Source organism: Oncorhynchus mykiss, chromosome 27 (genome assembly GCF_057628025.1).
Source record: "Oncorhynchus mykiss isolate SJ-2025 chromosome 27, ASM5762802v1, whole genome shotgun sequence".
Taxonomy (NCBI): Eukaryota; Metazoa; Chordata; class Actinopteri; order Salmoniformes; family Salmonidae; genus Oncorhynchus; species Oncorhynchus mykiss.
The window spans coordinates 24,875,001-24,888,428 of record NC_143048.1 but is presented as its reverse complement, the minus strand read 5'-3'; the positions used below and the strand labels follow the sequence as shown (position 1 = coordinate 24,888,428).

Genomic DNA, 13,428 nt, shown 5'->3' with positions numbered 1-13,428 from the left:
CACTTATTCTCAAAAACCATCATAAGATGATATGATTGTAAAGATGTAAAGTTTTTTTAAACTTACAAATGGATACCAAAGACTATTGAAATGTGTGAATATATTGCTGTACACACACTGCATTAGTTGATTTTTATTGTCATTTGTTTTCAGTGTCAGATGCTCTGTTGAATGTCATCAGGCTGGAGGATGTCACCAGTAAGTTAATTAGTGTGAGTTGGACTGGTATTACCCTGGACCAGCAGATACAGTACAAGGTGAAGCTGGCATCTAATTCCAACACAACTCAGATTGAGACCTCGGCCACCAAAGCTGTTTTCTCAGACCTTACTCCTGGAACCATATACACTCTGATTATTGAGTACTTATCCTGCGACATCAAGAAAAACATTTCAAGAGACATAATTACTGGTATGTCAACTCTTGTTCAAGTAATCTCCTTGAATTCACTAAGAGCATACTTTTGCTTTTAAAACAATTATAGATCAAATTAGTGCAATAGGACATTTTGTGCAAACATCACATTTGTTTTGTTACATCTTTATCTTTTCTCTCCAAAAGCTGGAAAGGTCTATGAATCTTCCACTCGAATTCCAGGCAGAGAGTTTTTGTCTGATTATTCAAATCAATCCAGCAAACTTTACAAAGACTTTGTGGCCAATTTTACCATGCAGGTAAATATTCATTAAGCATTTTTTATAATTGCTTTCTAATTTAGGTAATATAATACAACCTTGTATGATTTAAACGTACATATTTCTTTAAAGGTTGAAAACAATCTCCCAAAAGCATACCAGGACCTTACCAGGGCTAAAGAAATGGTGGTGGTTGTGACAGGTGTTCACAGAGGAAGTGTGATCGTTGACTTTGATCTGGTCATTGCTCTGGAGGTTAAACTGTCAACCTCTGACGTGCAGAACAGTGTCATTAATGCGCTGAAATTATCTGCACTCGGAGTAGATCTGAATTTCACCTCAGTCAAAGGTTTTTGAATTCCAATGACTACATACAATGATATTTTCTGTGCTAGTGAATCAATCAAATTATTTTTTTAAATAAATATTCAAGGACTAACTAAATTTAAGGACATTATCATATCACCGTGTGTATTTAGTGGCCTTTAGTGACTTCATTTTTACTATATTACAGAGGCAGATGTCTGCCAACGAGGCGATTACACATGCTCAAAAAATGCCAGCTGTGTCAGAGAGGGACCCTCACATTCATGTGAATGTAAGGCAGGATTCTACGACGAAAACCCAACCGTACCGGGTACTGACTGCAAGAGTAAGAAAACTTTGTTGCTTGAAATGTGGGCCACACTTTACATGAAATAAGTACCTTATACAAGAGTAACTACCAGTGGAAGAACGTATGTTATTACCCTGTAATACACTATTAAGTACATCCATTTAAGCAGTATTTACCACTATTGCACTCACTGTTTTGTAGGAAATATCTCTCCAGGTGCAGATCCATGTAAAGGCTTGTGTTCATCATGTGCTCAGTGTGTGGTTGGTCCTGGAGGCAGCCATGAATGTAGCTGCTATCCTGGTTTGATAGATCAGAATCCTGTTAATCCTGGGAAGCTATGCAAAGGTACACTAATGTCCTCTGCCTCAATTGTATCTGTATCAATTCCTTACTTGTGTATCTTACACATGCGTTGCATTACATCTTCATTCCATCAAAATGTGCCCACTATAGATCCTGTCGACTGTTTTGATCAAGAAAAGGACATTTGCTCATCCCAAAATCTATGTCTTCCATCCAAGTTTCTCTGCTCATGTAAGTTCTGAAATCATACCAATTCTTCAGATATCACATACTGTCTTCAGAGAAAGATGAATCTGTAATACTGAGGCCTATTTGTGCCTCTGACTGACCTACAGCTTATTATAACAACTCTCTCTGCTTCCCTCCTACAGTGAGGAACGTTTTCAAATTAACAGTAGAATTCAACTCTTGGATCTTCAACTCCTCTCTGCACGACCCAGGGAGCGATGCTTGGGCATATGCCTCTACAAAGATCATAAAAACTGTATGCACATACACTCCCTAATTTGTAATTATTGTGATGTCTTACAAATGTCATCTTAAAACACTATGGTTTCTTTTCCATAAGTACTTTTATAAATAGACGTCTACTTTGCTATAAAAAATGTTTCCAGGTTGTCCCCAGAATGCGGTGTGTTCTGTCAGATTCCTCCTTTGACATGACAGTGGTGGGCTTCCAGAGAGGTAGTGTGGTGGTCAGGATGATGTGTGGTTATAATGGGAACACTACCGCTGATGAAAGAACTCTCCAGGCTGCTCTGCAGGACGCAATCCGCAAACACTTGGACAACTCCGCCATAGCTACCTTGAAAAGTATGTTTAAAACATAGGATTTAAAGAAAAATAATTGCCATTACATGATGATGGTGTTTTTGTTTTGTTGAATTCATGTATGTGACTTGGTTGTGGTATGTATGTGACTCAGGTTGTGGTTTCACGAATTTCTTCTATTTCATTTTGTGTGGGATGCTGCTTATCTAATATTGTCCTTTCAATAGTTACTGATAGACATTGACCAAACATCTGTCTGTTCTTTGTAGGAGTTTCCCAGATATCAATGGCCCCAGGAGCAGGCTGGAAAGTGGCGACAATAGTCCTGGGAGTTCTGCTGGGCTTCACTTTGACAGTCGTGGTTGTTGTTCTGATCATCACCATAGCGAGGAGAGCAGCTAGCAAGCTGACCTCATATAACATCGAGCAAACAAAGCACAACAGACAAGTGGTGTCCGATGACTACTTAGAAGGACGTTATTCTTATCAGGTGTAGTTCAGGGATTCTTAAAAAGACGAGTTAATCTAAACTTTTTTTCACTAATATATTTGATAATATTAAAGGAAGTATCAGCTATCACACCATGTAAAGGAACAACCTCCTAATACTTTAAGTGTTTCATAAAATGCAACTAACTCAACTCCGTCAGACACAATAAAAGGCATTACATTTTTACATTTATTGTTGAACAAGTGTTTAATAAAGGCCTTGATTGTTTAATTGTAACATTAGATTATTCAAAAATGTAATACAAATCTCCAAATGTCTTAATTGTTTTATTTTATAGTGCTATATAATGCACCAGGGCTAATTTCGTGTTTGCATGTTTTTTTGTTAGTTTTTTTGCATGTTTTTCTAGATTAGGAACATAAAACAACATTTAGAAAGCTAACATTATCCCTAGGATCTACCACAAATACACCAGTAGTTTAAGCATATCTTGCAACAAGGTTAAAATATTTTTTATAAATATTGACTAAAAGATCGATCTTATTAAAGGGTTAGTCATCAGTGAGTTGATAAGGCACTGATGGAGTTGACAACGGACACTCAAAGCAGACATATTTGTGCCTCTACAAATAAATGTTTAGTACAAGCATTTGTAAAATATAGAAAATGATTTATTTGAAAACAATAAAAATATAACTGTTATATCAGATCTTTCAGCACTCTGACGGAGTTGACTTTAGAGTTAATGTTTTATAGAGTTGACATTTTTTATTTTTGTTCTTCATTCAAGTGATATACTAGTTTTTCCTCAGTTGCTTTAAGTCTCTAAAACCTAATTATGTCATGTCCTATCTTAATCTATCAGACAGATGGAGTCAACAGTTTGTTTAAATCTATCAGAAGTAGAGCACTTTACAGATCATGAGTTGTCTTGCTGGACTACATGTAATGAGGACATGAAGAAGGGGGTCTTTATGGTGTAACTGACCCAGCTCATTTCTGATTCATTTAGGATTTTAGACAAATCTCCGGACACAATTTTTAGAAATCCTAGTTTTGAAAGAAATAGTCTTTAAAGTCAGAGAGGGCCATTGGAAAAAACTACATGCCATCTTTTTTCAGTTAGTATTTATTATTGCCAGTTTTTTTAATTGTAGAGTTTGACATTTAGATTCTTTGCTCTGCACAAGGGCATTTCTGAGCATAGAGCTGGCATGTACATGAACCATATTTAAAATATTTGGACAATTCTAAAAGCAAATCTTTGCCCTTGTAAAATTCCACTTAATATATTTTTTAAGCTCAAATAATGCAACAAAATAAAAAAATGTCAACTATAAAAATACTTGTTCCCTGTAGAAAAAGGATTGTCCCGAGTTTCAAGAATCCCGGTTAAGATTTGTCACTCATGAAAACAGGGATTACAATGTATGGATCTGGAGAAAACATAAGCACTTTGTGACATTTGCTGATATTGAAAGGGCTTTATAAATGAATATGATTTCATTTAATTTACTATTGCAATATGAACTAAATATATTGTTTTTTACAAGTGACATGAGATCTAAAGTGTTATTGTGTACATATGCAATTTCACTGAGTGCACAATGACCTCTATTTTATTGCAGTGGAAAAGAGTACTGAAGCAATCCACTAGAGGCCACAGTTGTCTGAGAATTGAATATACAGTGCCTTCAGAAAGTATTCAGAACCAATAACTTTTTCAATATTTTGTTACGCTACAGCCTTATTCTAAAATGAATTAAATTAAATAAAAATCTGTAGCATTGAAGGTCCCCAAGAACACATTGGCCTCCATTTTTCTTAAATGTAAGAAGTTTGGAACCACAAAGACTCGTCCTAGAGCTGGCCACCCGGCCAAACTGAGCAATCGGGGGAGATGGGCCTTGGGCAGGGAGGTGACCAAAAACCAGATGGACACTCTGACAGAGCTCTAGATTTCCTCTGTGTAGCTGGGAGAACCTTCCAGAAGGACAACCATCTCTGCAGCACTTCCCCAATCAGGCCTTTATGGTAGAATGGCCAGATGGAAGCCACTCCTTAATACAAGGCACATGACAGCCCGCTTGGAGTTTGCCAAAAGGCACATAAAGACTTTCAGACCATGAGAAACAAGATTCTCTGGTCTGATGAAACCAAGATGCCAAGCGTCATGTCTGGAGGACACCTGGCACTACCCCTACGGTGAAGCATGGTGGTGGCAGCATCATGCTGTGAGGATGTTTTTTGGTGACAGGGACTGGGAGAATAGTCAGGATCGAGGGAAAGATGAACGGAGCAAAGTACAGGGAGATCCTTGATGAAAACCTGCTCTAGATTGCTCAGGACCATAGACTGGGGTGAAGGTTCACCTTCCAACAGGACAACAATCCTAAGCACACAGCCAAGACAATGCGGGACAAGTCTCTGAATGCCCTTGATTGGCCCAGCCAGAGCCTGGACTTGAATCCATTCAAACATCTCTGGAGAGACCTGAAATAGCTGTGTGGCGATGCTCCCCATCCAACCTGACAGGGCTTGAGAGGATCTGCGGAGAAGAATGGGAGAAACTCCCCAATTTACAGGTATGCCAACCTTGTAACGTCATAGCCAAGATGACCCAATGCTGTAATCGCTGCTAAAGGTGCTTCAACAAAGTACTGAGTAAAGGGTCTGAAATTTTTCTGAAGGCTCTGTAGTACCATCAAGTCACCTGCTTCAGAGTGTGAGTGCAATGCCATGAACCCATAATGGGCTCATTTGAAGTTTGTTTGTAGTCTTATTATTTGTTCTATTACTAATCAGCATGATTGAGGGCTTTGTACTATTAATAAACATTTATTTAGTATTTTGGTGTTTTGAATGTGCCTTTAAACATACCTGTATTCATATTGTAGGACGGTGATTATATTTAGCAGACAAGCTCCTCATTCACTCCTCCAATCTATTTCCCTTTGTCCAGACTACATGATTATAATGGTGAGGCCTTGACTGGCCACATGGCAGCATTGGCAGTCTTGGAAGGCTAGACTTCTCTGGGGCAGACAGACTGGTGTTCCCTGGGTAATAACTCCCAGACAGGAGAAGCTGTCACAGATCAGAGTTATTCAGTAATAGGTCTCATCATGTCACCACTAGGTCCAGTTTCTCCTCAGTTAAATAGCTGTAGCCTGTGGGAGCATCTCCATTGGTTACCTGAATCACATTGTTCTATACAAAAGGTCAAGGAAGAAGAAGTGTCTGATTATATCCGTTTGAAGACATAGCACTAATGTTCAACTTTTTACCCAATGGGAGATTCAAAGTCAGCTAGAACTCTTTAAAGTGGACCTGGTGAATGTAGATTAAAATAATTAAATGTCACCTCTATTCCGTGACGAGAACTATTCAACGCTGGTCTAACCAATCAGAATCCACGCTTCAAGATTATTTTGATCAAGCGGACTGGGAAATGTTCCGGGCAGCTTCAGAGAATAATAATATATATAATATTTATACGCTGATTGAGTGAGTGAGTTTATAAGGAAGTGCATTGGAGATGTTGTACCCACTGTGACTCTTAAAGCCTACCCTAACCAGAAACAGTGGATAGATGGCGGCATTCGCACAAAACTGAAAGTGTGAACCACCGCATTTAACCATGGAAAGATGACCGGGAATATGGCCGAATACAAACAGTGTAGTTATTCCCTTCACAAGGCAATCAAACAAACAAAATGTTGGTATAGGGTCAAAGTGGAGTCGCAATTCAACGTGAAACGTATGTGGCAGGATCTACAGGCAATCACGGACTACAAAAAGAAGCCAGCCACATCACTGACACTGACGTCTTGCTTCCAGACAAACTAAACTCTTTGCCCCCTATGAGGATAATACAATACCACCGACGCGGCCCGCTACCCTCTCCGTGGCCGATGTGTGTAAGACATTTAAACGTGTTAACCCTTGCAAGGCTGCAGGCCCAGATGGCATTCCTAGCTACGTCCTCAGAGCATGTGCAGACCAGCTGGCTGGTGTGTTTACGAACATATTCAATCTCTCCCTATCCCAGTCTGCTGTCCCCACATGCTTCAAAATGGCCACCATTGTTCCTGTACCCAAGAATGCAAAGGTAACTGAACTAAATTACTATTGCCCCGTAGCACTCACTCTGTCATCATGAAGTGCTTTGAGAGACTAGTCAAGGATCATATCACCTCCACCTTACCTGCCACCCTAGACCCTCTTCAATTTGCATACCATCCCAAAAGGTCCACAGCGATACAATCGCCATCACACTGCACTATCCCATGTGAACAATAGGAATGCCTATGTAAGAATGCTGTTCATTGACTACAGCTCAGCATTCAACACCATAGTATCCTCCAAGCTCATAATTAAGCTTGAGGCCCTGGGTCTCAACCCCGCCCTGTGCAATTGGGTCCTGGACTTCCTGACGGGCCACCCTCAGGTGGTGATGGTAGGAAACAACATCTCTGCTTCGCTGATCCTTAACACCGGGACACCACAAGGGTGCGTGCTCAGCCCCCTCCTGTAGTCCCTGTTCACCCATGACTGCGTGGCCATGCACGCCTTCAACTCATCAAGTTGGCAAACGAAACAACAGTAGTGGGCTTGATTACCAACAACGGTGAGACAGCCTACAATAAGGAGGTGAGTGTAAGGAAAACAACCTCTCACTCAACGTCAACAAAACAAAAGAGATGTTTGTGGACTTCAGGAAACAGCAGATCCACATTGACGGAACAACAGGGGAGAAGGTGGAAAGTTTTAATTTCCTCGGCGTACACATCACGGACAAACTGAAATGGTCCACCCACACAGACAGTGTAGTGAAGAAGGCACAACAGCGCCTCTTCAACCTCAGGAGGCTGAAGAAATGTGGCTTGTCACCTGAAACCCTTACAAACTTTTACAGGTGCACAATTGAGAGCATCCTGTCGGGCTGTATCACCACCTGGTATGGCAACTGCACCGGCCACAACCGCAAGGTTCTCCAGAGGGTGGTGCGGTCTGAAGAGAGGGTCACAGAGGGCAAACTACCTGCCCTCCAGTACACCTACAGCACTCGATGTCACAGGAAGGCCAAAAAGATCAAGGACAACAACCACCCGAGCCACTGCCTGTTCACCCCGCTACCATCCAGAAGACGAGGTCAGTACAGGTGCATCAAAGCTGGGACCGAGAGACTGAAAAACAGCTTCTATCTCAAGGCCATCAGACTGTTAAACAGCCACCACTAACACAGAGAAGCTGCTGCCTACATACAGACTTAAAATCATCGGCCACTTTAATAAATGGATCACTAGTCACTTTAATAATGCCACTTTAATAATGTTTACATATCTTGCACTCCTCATCTCATATGTATATACTGTATTTTATACCGTCTATTGCATCTTTCCTATGCCGCTCAGACATTGCTCATGCATATATTTACATGTATATATTCTTATTCCATCCCTTTACTTAGAATTGTGTGTATTAGGTAGTTGTTTTAGAATTGTTAACCATGTGTATGTGACCAATATAATTTGATTTGATGATTTAATTAGATTTATGGGTCCACAACATGGCGAGCTAGGTGCTTGCAGACACTTCTGGCCAAACACTGCATTAGGCATTTCCACTGCCGTATCTGCTCCATCATTCAATATTTCATACAGCTCTCCAAATAGTGGCCCATAACAACTGAATTATTCAGGAGGTTTTACATCAGGATGACTGAATCACAGACAAACAACAGACACTGCATGTGTTTAGTCCTTTAATGGATTGGCTAGGAAGGCAATCAATTACTGTTTCCATTTTATAGCTGCCATTGTCTGAGGACACCTTTTATTTATGGGACGCAAAGTCATTTGTTGACTTCCTGTTTATGGGACCGTTTGTATCTCAGAACTAATTCCTGATGATGGGTTTCTGTGTTCCTTGTTTTACAAATTGTAATGTAAATTTTTTTTCAAGATGACATGTAAATTATATTGTACTTTAGGCCTATATGCTTAAATAATTGTAATTTGCCAGGTCGAAAAATTTCACTGCCATAAGGAAACTCTTTATTTTACCACCCAATGAGGAATAACAAAGGAATCAAACCATCTTCACTGGACCTAACATAATCCCTCTGAATCTTTAAAGTCCACTAAAATAAAAAAAGGCAGTTTGGTGCCCTCATTTTCCAATGGGTTTGGCAAGCTCTCACTCAGTCTCTGTAGCGTAATGAAAATCACAAATACAGTTCCTTCCACTAATATTGGCACCCTTGGTAAATATGAGCAAAACAGGCTGTTAAAAAAAACAAGTATTGTTTATCCTCTTGGTCTTTCATTCAAAATATTCACAGAAATCTAACTTTTAATTACAGCAAAATAATTGAAAGAAAAAATGTATTCTTAACATAAAACAAATATGTTTTGTATGTGTGCCACAATTATTGGCACCCCTTCATTCAGTACTTTGTGCAACCTCCCTTTACCAAGATAACAGATCTGAGTCTTTTCCAACCTCCTTACGCATTATAGGAGAACACATGGCAAGGAATCTGAGACCATTCCTCCATACAGAATCTCTCCAGATCCTTCAGATTCCGAGGTCCACGCTTGTGAACTCTCCTCTTCAGCTCATCCCATGGGTTTTAAATGGGGTTTAGGCCAGGGGACTGGGAATGCCATGGCAAAACATTGATTCTGTGGTCAGTGAACCATTTTTGTGTTGGTTTTGAGGTGCGCTTTGGTTCATTGTCCTGCTGGAGGATCCAACCAATGCCCAGTTTCAGCTTCCTAGCAGAGGCAGTCAGGTTTTGATGTAATATCTGCTTGTACTTGATGGAGTCCATGATACTATGTATCTATTTACAAGTTGTCCAGGGCCTTTGAAAGAAAAACAGGCCCACAATATCAAAGATCCACTACCATACTTCACAGTGGGGATGAGGTACTTTTCGGCATGGATATCTTTCTGTCTACGTCAAACCCACCTTTGGTGTTTGTTTCCAAAAAGCTATACTTTGGTCTCATCTGACCATAGAGCCCGGTCCCATTGAAAGTTCCAGTAACGTTTGGCAAACTGTAGGCGCTTGAGTTTGTTGTTCGATGACAGCAAAGGCTTTTTATGGCAATCATCACCAAACAACTTGTGGTTATGTAGGTGGTGTCTGATCGTAGTTTTGGAGACTTTCTGACCCCAAGACCCAACTAGTGTTCGCAATTCTCCAGCTGTGATCCTTGGAGATTTTTTGGCCACTCTAACCATCCTCCTCACTGTGGGTGGGATCAATATAGACACACGTCGTCTTCCAGGCCCGTTGTTAACATCTCCAGTTTCTTTAAACTTAATTATTGCCCTGATAGTGGAAATGGGCATTTTCAACCATTGAGCTGTTTTCTCATAGCCATTTCCTGATTTGTGCAGCTCAACAACCTTCTGTCGCACATCATTACCGTATTCTCAAGTCTTTCCCATAGTGATGGATGATTATGGGAACTTGACCTGTATGTCACCTCATATTTATACCCCAGGGCACTGTACATCTTCTGAAGGAGTCTGAGAGAGTGTCTATGGGCCAGTTCAAGGCTTCAAGATAGGTGCATTAACTAATACTGTATTATGGTAATAAATCACAACATTCAGATTCTGCTTCAACATTTTTAATCAGTTCATTCAGAGCAAGCTGAGAATACAAGCACACAATCACAACACATCTGCAGTATATGACATATTGTCATCATTTCACACGGTTTGAGTACATTTGCATCAAACTGACAGCATATAGTTCAGAGTGTCATAGCACCGAGGTGTGGTGTGCTCAACACGTTAGTACTGGGCAGGCGCTAGGAGCAGGTGGGCTGCGGAGGTCTAACACACTGAACCCTGACAGGCAGCAGAGAGCAGGGTGGTCTGGGATACAATAGACAGTAGCAGATGCACAACAGCATATGGGAGGAGGACTGCCACATACTGGCACACTGGCGGATTGCAGGTACATAAGAGAGACAGGGTGAGAGTAGCACTCACATTCACTGTGAATTGATCTGATATCAATGGTTCCAGACAGGCAGCTGCATGTTCCAAAAAGCAATTTGGATCTTCTAATCCTGGCCCACTCCTTATCTTTTTACACGTAAATACTGAGCCCATTGAAGAAAGTGGAGGTGATTGAGTAAATACAAAATCCTATTTCCTATATCATACATATGCTCATTTTTAACATTATACATGGTTTTGCACACAAATAGCATCACAGCTTTGTAATGGATAAAATAACGACATATAATTAAAGAGGGGTGTATTATCAGAAATACATCAGTTTTCATACTGTATCAAATAACTGGAAAGTTGACAAAGTGGTTCTCACATTGAAGAAGGCAGTAGAACCATGTGTGTGAAGGCAGAACTACAAAGCTGGTGGGTTGACATAACAGCTTCAATAGGCACTAGAATACTACGTGCCATCTTTTGTACTGTAAGTCAGTGACAGTTTTGTTGTTTGTTTGTGTAGACACTTATGGTATGAGATCAGACTATCACTACACATGCAGTTATTCTGGAAATGGTTTGCCCCCTTTGATTTCTTATGAATGATTTAAATGACAAACTAGATTGTGACCATGGGAATAGGATACTTGAATGCGACTATACAACCAGAAAGAGGGCCTTGCATGCAAGCTGTAGAAATGACATTACAGTTCAGCTGGTTCCTTAGCAACCAAATTGATGAAACCAGATATCTTCCTGAATAATTAAATGAAATCTAGGTTCAAAGAGTGGAGTCACTGTAACCAGGAAACGCTACAGTAATTAAGATTTTATATCTGCAGAGACCAGATAGTCAATGCAGTCTAAGAGATGGAAAAGAAGAACAGAGACTATCACTATGAGGATATAGTCAGAAAAATAATCAAAACCTCACTGCCTTCAATAGCCATTTAAGAGCCAATAACGGTTCTCTACGTGTACTGTGTATCAATGACTCTCTGTTTTACAATGGTTTTCTTTCTACAAAAGATTGACAAATGCAACAAAATAATGTGCAAAATATGTGCTGAACTTATAACAGAGAGAGTAAGTGCACACTCACACACACACACCCGCGATCACACAGACACGCACAAAGCACTATAGTTAAATGACAGCATGGTGAAAACATCAAAATGTCAACTTAAAAGCTCCACATCTAGTGCGTATACATAGAGATGAGGAACATGAAGGAAAATGCAGAGAGAAAGAGATAGACCAAATGGATGAGAGTCCTCTAATTCATTAGGCAGCCTTTAATTCCCTAAGTAAAGTAGTGCAGAGATGTGTTGTTTTTACTTTTTTGCCTCAGCCAGTCTGTTGCTTATCTCTTTGCTCTTTTTTGAGATAACGCCTCCCTCTGGCATGGACTCGTCTGGCTTGGTGCTCGTGGAGGTTTTCTTCTTGGTTGACAGTGCACCAGCGATGGTCTTCTCTTTCACCTTTTTCACCATTTTGCTCGTTGTCGTTGTCTTTTTTGGTTTGGTTTTTGTCTTGTCCACCTACAGAGGCAGAGAGGAGGGCATTTTATACTTGACATCTTCCTAAAACTGTAGGTAAACTACGCAGCCAAAATGTCATCAGTACAGGTTACAGTATCATCTTTGGACTCTCTAAGGTGAACACTGGCAAAGAATTTCCTGGAGATGTTACAGTAAATATGTATTCTGAGCATGCAATACATACAGTTACATACTGTTACTAACATCAAATAAAATCTTGTTGATAATATTTGCATTGCGTGGTTAGAACAAAATCTTTGTTTAGAAAAAAACGGTTGTGTCTAAAATGCAAATTTACAGTATGAAGTTGGGGTTAGTATATGAACAGCTAAGATAATATGCACAATCTTATTCCCTTTCCCTGGGACAAGACTATATTTTTGGTCATATTCAACAAATTCTGATTTTTTTTTGTAAAGAAAATTGTGCTATTTTCCCTTTGTAGAAGGTGCCTCTCCTAACACCAATCAAACCAAAGGATTGAGAGGTGAAATGTCATGGAAAACAACACATTCATTTAATGAATCCAAGCTCTCTTGGTGGTCTTGAGAGAGGCAGTACAAACTCTTAGGATGTGGCTGACAGCTTTGCTGAAGGTTTGAAATATCTGGCAGTTTGGTGGCTAATGTGACCCTAGTCCTGTTGGTTAAGGTGCCTTAATCTAGGTGTGAGTTAATTTGAGGTCAACCTCCATGCCTTCCAGAATAAATTGACAACACACCTGACTACAGCAGATCTAGAATAGAGCTGCTCTCAGTCTCAGAACAGTCCTACAAGAGTGAGAGATGGAAGGACCATATAAACACAGCATGCAGACACGAGACGTTCCTACCGCTCACAAACATGCATGTGGAGATTTAATTAACTCTGATTGATTACATAAGTTTTGTGATGTGCTAATGCTTATCTTAATTTTGTAGTTTAGAAAGTTATTCTGGGACTTTACACTGTACAACATTCCAAAGTTATTAGGACCTGTCACGACTTCCACCGAAGTCGGCTCCTCTCCTTGTTCGGGCGGCGGTCGGCGATCGACGTCACCGACTTTCTAGCCATCGCCGCTCCATTTCTCATATGTCCATTTGTTTTGTCTTGTTCCATACACACCTGGTTTTCATTCCCCAATCAATC

The 13,428-nt window shown here is 40.2% G+C and overlaps 2 protein-coding genes across 2 annotated transcripts in view; one reads left to right on the top strand and one right to left on the bottom strand.

Moving 5' to 3' along the window:
• The window catches only part of LOC110507139 (uncharacterized), a 36,641-nt gene extending 31,014 nt beyond the window's left edge, over positions 1–5,627 (top strand). The window contains exons 15-23 of the mRNA XM_090223464.1: positions 154–411; positions 562–674; positions 768–984; positions 1,150–1,287; positions 1,453–1,599; positions 1,708–1,788; positions 1,929–2,041; positions 2,172–2,370; positions 2,598–5,627. Coding sequence (XP_090079590.1) covers positions 154–411; positions 562–674; positions 768–984; positions 1,150–1,287; positions 1,453–1,599; positions 1,708–1,788; positions 1,929–2,041; positions 2,172–2,370; positions 2,598–2,824 — 1,493 coding nt within the window. The 3' untranslated portion in view covers positions 2,825–5,627. The remainder of the gene's footprint in view (positions 1–153; positions 412–561; positions 675–767; positions 985–1,149; positions 1,288–1,452; positions 1,600–1,707; positions 1,789–1,928; positions 2,042–2,171; positions 2,371–2,597) is intronic.
• A 4,785-nt stretch (positions 5,628–10,412) lies between these two features.
• LOC110507809 (microtubule-associated protein 6 homolog) overlaps positions 10,413–13,428 on the bottom strand; it is a 10,896-nt gene continuing 7,880 nt past the window's right edge. The window contains exon 3 of the mRNA XM_021588092.3: positions 10,413–12,297. Coding sequence (XP_021443767.2) covers positions 12,091–12,297 — 207 coding nt within the window. The 3' untranslated portion in view covers positions 10,413–12,090. The remainder of the gene's footprint in view (positions 12,298–13,428) is intronic.